General features: G+C 48.2%; 1 protein-coding gene across 1 annotated transcript; it reads left to right on the plus strand.

Moving 5' to 3' along the window:
• Positions 1-2,594: 2,594 nt before the first annotated feature.
• Positions 2,595-4,706, plus strand: LOC115312539 (heat shock protein 68-like). Its single transcript, XM_029971340.4, has one exon. It carries the CDS (start codon positions 2,704-2,706, stop codon positions 4,606-4,608), a length of 1,905 nt encoding a protein of 634 aa, XP_029827200.3. The 5' UTR covers positions 2,595-2,703; the 3' UTR covers positions 4,609-4,706.
• Positions 4,707-9,701: the final 4,995 nt, after the last annotated feature.

A 9,701-nucleotide genomic window follows, 5' to 3' on the forward strand; every position in this document is an offset into this window, starting at 1 on the left:
GGCTTCCAAAGTCCTGGCGATTTGCATACGCAATCCATTTCGATGCTCTGAAGGAAAAGTCGAGTTTCGAACGCTGACAAAAAAAAAAAAAATTGATATAGAAGTTCACCTGTCGTCTGTTGGAAAGCGGAAGAATGAGCACTCCGAGGTTACTTCGCCGCGCTGTAGACTCCGTAATACGCCGTCATGAGGCACGCAAAACACTCGGCAGAATCTCTGTCAAATTAGAGACGTACATCTCTAATTATTATAAGCGCGCAGCAGCGTCGCACCGTACTGCATACTGCCGTATAATCCGCACTTTCGATTTTAGCACGCGCGGAACGGTTTGAAAGCTTGGAGTGACGAGCGAGCGCAAACAAAACAAAAAAGACAAAAACGGTCGTTTCCCTTCGCTCTTACTGATTGGTCGGAAGAGCCCAGAGTGCTTCGCTTTCGGTAGCGAAGATCATATACACGTCGCCTGCGCTGAAAATCATAGCGGCGAATATGAGCATAACAGTTTGGTCGGAGTCGGCTGGGTAGACCTACAAATCTGCTCTTTGGATGGACGTACAAGAGAGAAGCCAGCGACGCTGCGCCCCTATCGGCCCAACCGGGAACTCCGGAGCTGCATTCGGATGGCTTCGCTGTGACGTCGAGAATCGGGCGATCAGGTCACATCAGGTCTTCAAGCGAAAGGCCCGTCGGCCCGTTCCGGCACTCCTAATGCCGTTCGGCACGCGTGGTTGCAACCAAACCTTCTAAACCTGCGAGTTTTCAAAAAGGGGATTTTGGCAGTACAAATTTTTGTTTGTTTCAGCAACCAAATTTAATGCTGAGTCTGGTAACAACAGTGACGGCGTGCAGAAAGCAGAATGCTAAAGTTTTTCTTCAGAAAAATCTCGTGCGAAGCGTAAATATCCTTCTTACACGTAGTACACTTCGTTGCCTGGCGCCATTTTACACCAGGCTCTGTAATGTGCGTGCGGTTCTGTAGCATGCAGAGTTTGGTTCTAATTACCCAAATTTTATTCTAGTGTGTGTGGGCGTCGGGAGGAGAGGACGGCCGAGCGAGGCGCGAGCGGGGGCCAGCCGGCGAGGAAAGAGGAAGAGCGTGCTGCCCGAGGCTGGGGCCGGGCAGGAACGATAGAGCCGTTCTGGCTGGTGTGGCCCATGGCGATTCCCGGGAGCATTCCACCAGCGAAGTTCGGATCAAAACCGGCGGAAGCGGCGAACCCTGACCATACTGTCCTCCATGACGATCTCGGAGTGGTTCCGCAGCGAGACTCTGGCTGTGATAGACCGGAACAGCTAGCCTACGCAGCGCTGGCGTGGGAAGGGCGATCCGTACGCCTGGACACGGGCTCCGACTGTGAGCTCTGAACGACGGGCGACAACTAGGGTCGGCGGGTCCGAACTGCCGGCTCTCGAAGCCGGGCAACCGGGATGTACAATAAACCCATTCGCTGCTTTCTCGTTGTATTGTGTCACTTCATGGGAGACGAGCGAAGCAGACCGATCGGGCGGCCACAAGTAGTGAAGTCAACTCAAACTGGTGTCCAAATGACGACTCTAGAATATTCTCTCAACTCTTGGACCTATCAAGGCTCCCGATGGTCTTAAAGAACCGCATAAAAGAACCAGGGACATGGCACGCAGGTGCACACGGGGACTGCTGAAATCGGGGTCGCCGCCGCTCGCAACGGCCCGACGGGCAAACTGGCCGCCCCAATAACAGACGCCTCCGCTTGTGGCGCTGAATGCAGTACTATAGTGGCGCCGCCTGGCCATTGCCGGCTGCCTATGCAAGAATGTTTCGGTGTCTCGGTCTGTAACATATTACACCGTACGTTACAAATGGAATGGACATGCAACCGTGTACCCTACACTCTAAAAAAAAAGAAAAAGAAAGAAAAGGTATCCCCTACACTTTTTTGTCCCATATAATGCACCCCGAGACTTTAGTTCGACGTACAGCGCACTATAGTCGAACAGACGGCCCCACATTTTACGAGGGGCCATGAAAGTTTGTACCGCCAGATCGACGTCGGTGCCCTCTACGTCGAACTGAAGAATTGGGGAGTATTAAATGGGACAACGGGTGTACGAATACACCCCGCCCTTTATTTTTTTAAAGTGTGGATTATTCGAATGAACGTCCGCACCTACATAAGTTTATTAATACCTCACGTGTGATTCAATTTATGTTTCATTTGACACTGCGAGTAAATAATGATTCTAGTGAACAAGCATTGAAGTTTGAACACTACCACAGTGTCCTTTAAAATCTTCAAGCACGGTTCAGGCAGTTCTCAGGGGCACTCAACTAAAGTCACCTGCCCCGCGATATGACGAAATAAACGTTGATTAAAAACTCTCTCTCTCTCTCTTTGTTACTCTGACAAAAACAAACTTGTAACCAGAAACACGAAAAGGAAAGCGGCACTAAAAACAAGCAGAATAGAGCAGACGACGCGGGAGGCTTCCAGCGCTTTCTATATCGAGCCAACCAATGGACGCGCTCCCAGATTTACGTCACGGCGATAGTCGCTGCTGATTCGCCAAAGGAGACCTCGGTCTCTCTGGAAGCTTCTGGAATGACGAGGGAGTAGTACAAAAGGCCGATCGCGGGCTCGCAGCCGCAATCATTTCGCAGCTGATACAAAGAGCGCGATTTTCAAATCGTGGCATCAACTGTCAAGCGAAGCAAACTACGCAACCATGCCATCCCGAACGAAGAGCGGAGCCCCGGCCATCGGCATCGACTTGGGCACAACGTACTCCTGCGTCGGTGTGTTCCAGCACGGTCGTGTCGAGATCATCGCCAACGACCAGGGGAACCGAACGACGCCGAGTTACGTTGCCTTCACCGACACCGAGCGACTCATCGGAGACGCAGCCAAGGCCCAGACTGCACTGAACCCGGAGAACACAGTGTTCGATGCCAAGAGGCTCATTGGACGAAAGTTCGATGATCCCAAGATCCAGGGTGATCTCAAGCACTGGCCCTTCAAAGTGGACAACGACGCTGGCAAGCCCAAGATCAGCGTGGAGTTCAAAGGAGAGCGGAAGAGGTTTAACCCGGAGGAGATCAGCGCCATGGTGCTGACCAAGATGAAGGAGACTGCGGAGGCCTTCCTGGGTCAGAAGGTCAGCGACGCTGTGGTCACGGTGCCTGCTTACTTCAACGATTCCCAGAGGCAGGCTACGAAAGACGCCGGAGTTATCGCCGGCCTCAATGTGCTGCGGATCATCAACGAGCCCACCGCAGCTGCACTGGCCTACGGACTCGACAAGAACCTCAAGGGAGAGAAGAACGTCCTCATCTTCGATCTGGGGGGAGGGACCTTCGACGTGACCGTGCTGACCATCGACGAAGGCTCCATGTTCGAAGTCCGATCAACCGCTGGAGACACACATTTGGGAGGTGAAGACTTCGACAACCGGCTTGTGACCTACTTCTGCGAAGAGTTCAAGCGCAAGCACCGCAAGGACCTCAGATGCAACGCCCGTGCAGTCCGGAGACTGAGAACAGCCTGCGAGCGAGCCAAGAGGACTCTTTCCAGCTCTGCCGAGGCAAGCATCGAGATCGACGCTCTGTTTGAAGGCGTGGACTTCTACAGCAAGATCACCAGAGCTCGCTTCGAAGAGCTATGCATGGACCTGTTCCGAAGCACCCTGGAGCCGGTGGAACGTGCTCTGCAGGACGCCAAGATGGACAAATCTAAGATTCACGACGTCGTCCTTGTTGGTGGCTCGACGCGTATCCCGAAGGTGCAGAAGTTGCTGAGAGACTTCTTCAACGGAAAGGAGCTTTCGATGGGCATCAACCCGGACGAGGCGGTGGCCTACGGCGCCGCAGTGCAGGCTGCCGTTCTCAGTGGAGACGCTAGCGAGGCCATTCGAGACGTGCTCCTCGTAGACGTCGCGCCCTTGTCACTGGGCATCGAGACCGCTGGAGGCGTCATGACCAAAATCGTAGAACGTAACTCCCGCATCCCCTGCAAGACGTCGCAGACGTTCACGACGTACGCGGACAACCAGCCGGCCGTTACAATTCAGGTGTTCGAGGGTGAGCGCGCTATGACCAGGGACAACCATCTGCTGGGAACTTTCAACCTTAGTGGCATACCTCCTGCACCGCGGGGTGTACCCAAGATCGAAGTGACCTTCGACGTGGACGCCAACGGCATCTTACACGTCTCGGCCAAGGACCAGAGCACGGGTCGGCAAGAGAGCATCCGCATCAGCAACGACAAGGGCCGCTTGTCCAGGGAGGACATTGACCGTATGCTGGCTGATGCAGAGAAGTACAAGCGCGAGGATGAACTCCAGAGAGAGAAGGTGACCGCCCGGAACGGACTGGAATCTTACGTGTACGGCGTCAAGCAGGCTGCAGAGGAGGGGGGAGACAGACTCTCTCCTTCCGACAAGCAGAGTGTCCTGGAAAAGTGCAAGGACACCATATCGTGGATTGACTCTAACACTCTGGCCGAGAAGGAGGAGTATGAGCACAGGCTGAAGGAGCTGCAGCAGCACTGTTCACCCATCATGAGCAAGCTGCACCAGGGCACGAAGCAGAGTGCGTCCAGTCATGGAGGACCCACGATTGAAGAAGTGGATTGAATGCCCCGTGTGTGTCCTAGGTCTCTTCCAATGAACAAATGTCTTGTATATATGTATATAGTTTTGTACAGTTAGATATTTAATAAATTGAACTTTGAGAATCTTTGAGACGGTGTTTCGTGTGTTTCACCCCGGTTGCTGAATGCCCATATACATTATACGAAAGACACGCTGTCCGCTGCCAACACTATGTCTGCAGGCAGTTTTTGTACGACCGATATAAAAAAAAAACCTTCATGGAAGCTTCAGACAGTGTCTGGAGATACTGAGGCACGTTGTACAGTGTAATAAGACGTAGCGGGGTGTGTTTAATCAAGGACACTTATAGGGGTTTTGTGTGTATTTTTGTTTTCATTAAAATTTTTACACGAAGCAGCAAATCATGTCCACACGACGGGACGGACCTTGTTTTTGCGAGATACTTCACTGTATTGGTAAATCAAGTATAAATCACGGCTGACGGCTTCCCTGCGTAATCGCAAGAGGCTCCGCGCAGGCGGAAAGTGGCGTTTGGAGCCTGGTGGCGAAATCGACTCGTCACTGGCGGGAAGTCTGAATAAGGGTAATATGGGTCTAGGACCGATCCAGAATTTCCTCCAGCGACGAGTCGATTTCATCTCACATGCTTCATGATCTGCTACCCGCCTGCGCGGTTGCGCCCACGAATCCGCCAGTGCAAAATAAAGCTTCACAATGAACGTAAGAAAATGGGGCTGTGTGAAGTTGTCTTTATAAGGTCAGTCACAGCCAAGTTTAGCAGTCTTTTCAATATCTTTTATTTCGGTACTCTATCCCACTTTGTAGGCAAAATTTCGAGTGCTTTAATTACCTGTTAAATCTTTATGTCATTATTAAGGATGTTGTGATTGAAAGCTCAGATTGTATTTTAAATTAGCTGGATGTGTGTTTTAAAAATCCCTACTTTTTATTATTTTTTTACTTTTGTTTTTCCTTTTATGGGGCTGGGCGGCAGTATCCCCTTTCAGATAGATAGATAGATAGATAGATAGATAGATAGATAGATAGATAGATAGATAGATAGATAGATAGATAGATAGATAGATTAATAGATAGATTAGATAGATAGATTAGATAGATAGATTAATAGATAGATGGATGGAGGGATGGATGGATGGATGGATGGATGGATGGATGGATTGATGGATGGGTGGGTAGGTAGGTGGGTAGGTGGGTAGGTGGGTAGGCACGTAGGTTGGTAGGTAGGTAGGTGTATAAGCGACGTGGAAATTTTAGTTTGAAGATGAATATTTCAAAATTGTTTCTTGTATTTAATTGTTTTCTTTTATTTTGTAAAGGTACTCTGACTTCAAATTTTAGGAGAACAGATTGAAATAGTTTATCCCATTAAGGTATCATGAAGCGGTGAGGTTGCTTGGACCGCTCAATTTGAATATCAATATTTTATTTTGTTTTTATATTTTATGTTTTCATTTTATTTACTTAAGGTATAACATATATTAATTCATTTTATCTTTTAGGAGTGGTCTTTATCTTTTATGTTTTCTTGTACATATTAAGATATTTGTGTTGTTATTTCATTCAATCTTTTAAGAGTGGTCTTGATATTTTATGTTTTCAACCGGATATAGTTATCAGATTTGTTTTACTTGGAAAGAGTGATTTCAACATTTTGTAACCAGTTAACGCATAGATGGTTCCCTCTTCAAAAAAACAATAGCATTAAAGTTTTGTTTTCTTTTTTTGAAGTCAAAGGTATTCCGAGGTTACGGATCTTGTCCGCACCTCCCTACCTAAGCCTGAATGAGTCTTCCATGCAATTTTCTTCTTTTTTTAACTATTAACCTTTAACCTGATATTAAAATTGGTCTCCCTTAGGCATGCATATTCATGTAAAGCTTACTGGATGGTTTGGGGTTACGGAACTACTCCGTCCTCCGTATGCTGGTTGGAAATCGTTTTGTAGAACATGCTGTAAGGTCACATATGTGTATCTTTTTCATGTCTGTTGTTTTATCCCCCTTTTCGTGTCCTCTTTATAGCTGTGGTTTTATCCAACCCCATTATACATGTTTTTTCCCGAGTTTCCCGCTTTCCGTCGTTAAGGTTGTTCCAACGCAAAGTAAGCCTTCTTTTTTTTTCCTTCAAGTTTTTTTGTTTTGTTATTTATTAGTTCTTGTTGTTGTTGTTGTTTTCCCCTTATTATTTCTGTGAAAATATGTTCATTGACAAAATGATGGGTTTATATTGGGATAGATTTGCCTCATTTTATTAAATGTGTAGGGTTGGAGCCGCTCTCTCAAAGGGTTTTCGTTTAATATTTAGTTATACTATACACTCCGTGCAACGCGACCGGCGCGCCGCCGCGCGGCCGGTAGCGAAGGTAGGCAGTGAGAACCCCGGAGAAAACGAAACCGAAACCACGCCGCGTACGTTGGTACGCATTGAAGTCGGAGTGGAGCGGTTGCGCTGGGTTCACAGCATGAAGTGCTGCCTGTGCTGCGTCGTTAAGTGCTTCAATAGTTATGCGTCGTATCTCGTGGGGACAAAGTTTCACAGTTTTTCACCTCGCCGATGTTTTCTGGGACAGCGACAACGATGAAGCCGTGCCGTACGACGCGAGAAATTTGGTCTCCCGATCATGTCTGCCACTGTGTCATCACGGCTGACATATTCTACACTGCCGCTTTGCGCTCTGCGTTTGTTTTCGTACCAGTAACGCCTACATGTGTAAGCGCCGATGGGACGAACTGAAATGCCATCCCACACTCGCGGGTATGAAGTGCCAATTTCGTTGGAGGAATGCCCTCCAAAGAAGTTTCGTCCCCATCGTACGTGTCATTGATATTTCCGGACAAGTATGGCGCGCAATCTGTACTTCATGAAGAAAGATTCGAACGGTAAAAAAAGTGACAAATATAAACCTAAAGAAAACAACAATGAAACTCGGAATCACTGGAGAATCGACGTTTGAGTATGGAAGTTTATGTGGTGTGCTTTCTTTCTGGATCAGCCTCCTTTTGGATGTGAAAACGCTGACACCCAGAGTTCTGTACACAACAATTTGTTTTCTCGGCTTTAGAACCACATATCGCAAAGTTGTTCGAACTGGAAGTATCGTCCACTGGTCCCTTTTTACCTGTAAAGTGTGCACCTCCCACGATGAGTGATATTATCTTGACAGCCTTTGACGGTCAAAACTGGTTCCCATTTAGTTACGCCGCCCAAACTAAATTTCCACCTGGTTTCGCTATGCCAACTCTTTTTGTTATAATAAGTGTTGTGCCAAGTGACGGTCATGTCAAAGTACCTGTGCGCCGAAAATCAGCACCTCGCACAACAGGTTATTACACAACAGCTGACCGCAAAAGCCCTCGGTGGCCAAACCGTGTGTTGGCCGACAGCTTTGTTTTCTCGGCTTTGGAACCACCTTCCGTAAAGTTGTTTCAATTGGAAGTACAGTCCACCAGTCCCTTCCTACCTGTAAAGTCTCCACCTCCCACAATCAGTGGTATTCTCTTGACAGCCTTTTCATGGTCAAAACCGGTTACCATTGAGTTACGCCGCCCAAACCAAATTTTCACCTGGTTTCCCTGTGCCACCTTTTTCTTTTTGTATAATAAGTGATGTGTCATGTTACTGTCAAGTCAAAGCACCTGTCTACCCAAATCTGCACTTTGCACAGCCCGCTATAACACAACATTTTGGGTCCAATATTGGATATCCCGTACAGCTTTATTTCTTTATTCGTTAGAAACATAACTTTCACACCTGCTGTCTTAAAGCAACTTCGCACTCTTCGTGCGCAAACTTAATGAACATCTCACTCGCCTCCAAATATCATCGTTCCAGCAGTCATAGGTTTACAGCGACGAGCGAAATAAATTTCCCACTCAGAGCAATTATGGTGGCGGCCGTCTTGTTTTTCGGAAAATTGCTCCAATTCCTTTTTCGGCCGCAACTAGAGAAATTACCCCTAATAACGACTCAAACTCAATATATAAGTGGAAAACAGCTAAATGCCCTTCTGCCCCAGCACTCATGCAACGTCACCCTCAACTTATCGGCTCAAAAAGCAAAAGTTTCGTCCGCGCGCGCTTCCGCCGCCACAGTTTGGCATGCGAAAAGGCGCCGCAGGCTGCTGAACGCGCCTCACAGTCGAACGCCAGCTCCTCCGCTAGCGGCGCTGCGCGCGTTTTTCAAAGCGCCCCCTATTAGCCCCGAGAGCGAACACAAGCGTCGCTGCGGTCGCCGCGCCCTGATTGGGTGAGGTGTACCGTGACGTCAGGGCGATGACTCCGCTCCGCAACCTCGCATCGGCTCGCTTCCCAGCACCGGTTTCCTGGTTTGGCGTTGTGTGCCGCAAGCTCTTCGAGGAGCTGGACTTCGTTTACCCGATGTGCAAGACGTTGAGTTAGGCCGATATTGACGTGCTTCCGTACATTTTATAAGCTTGCTCGTCCCTTTTACCTTTAAAATTGGGTTACAAATCTCGAAAGCTATCGGCAGAGGCAATTCCGCCGATGAACCTCCCCGTCCGTCCACACGACACAAGGCAATTTTGCGAGGGATCGGTGAAGCGGTGGCGCAAGTGTTTGAGACGCTGGAATTCTGTTCGTTGCATGTTCATGATTTAGAACGATATTACATTCCGCTTTCAAGGCATTTGAAGTGGCATTTATATCATGGGCCTTTGGGTGGTCGGCAAATTGGCTTGCAACCCCGACTTTGCGCTGCCACTCTGCATGCGCTGGTTCGCAGATGTTTAAAGGCCCTGTGTCTTATAATCTTTGAATTGTTCGTGGAACAGGGTTGTTTTACATAAATGTAGCTTCTTCGTGAATTAATTATATAGTTTATACACGCATGCAGGCATATTTCTTAGAAGATGCACACTTACTGGATATTAGTTTGTATGGTAACATTCAAATACGGCCGAATTGCCCCCAGTTGCCTGTATGATATGTATTGAACTGGCCAAAATATGCACAGCAATAGTGCCGTCATTTGGAATGTTTATACTTTTTCCGGACATTTTTATTCCAGCCTTGGGCATTCGGAAAATACACCGTTTAGTCTGAATTGTCAATTCCAATTAAAAGAGGCACTGCTGC

Source organism: Ixodes scapularis, unplaced genomic scaffold, assembly GCF_016920785.2.
Source record: "Ixodes scapularis isolate PalLabHiFi unplaced genomic scaffold, ASM1692078v2 PGA_scaffold12__126_contigs__length_90152505, whole genome shotgun sequence".
In the NCBI taxonomy this organism is placed as follows: Eukaryota; Metazoa; Arthropoda; class Arachnida; order Ixodida; family Ixodidae; genus Ixodes; species Ixodes scapularis.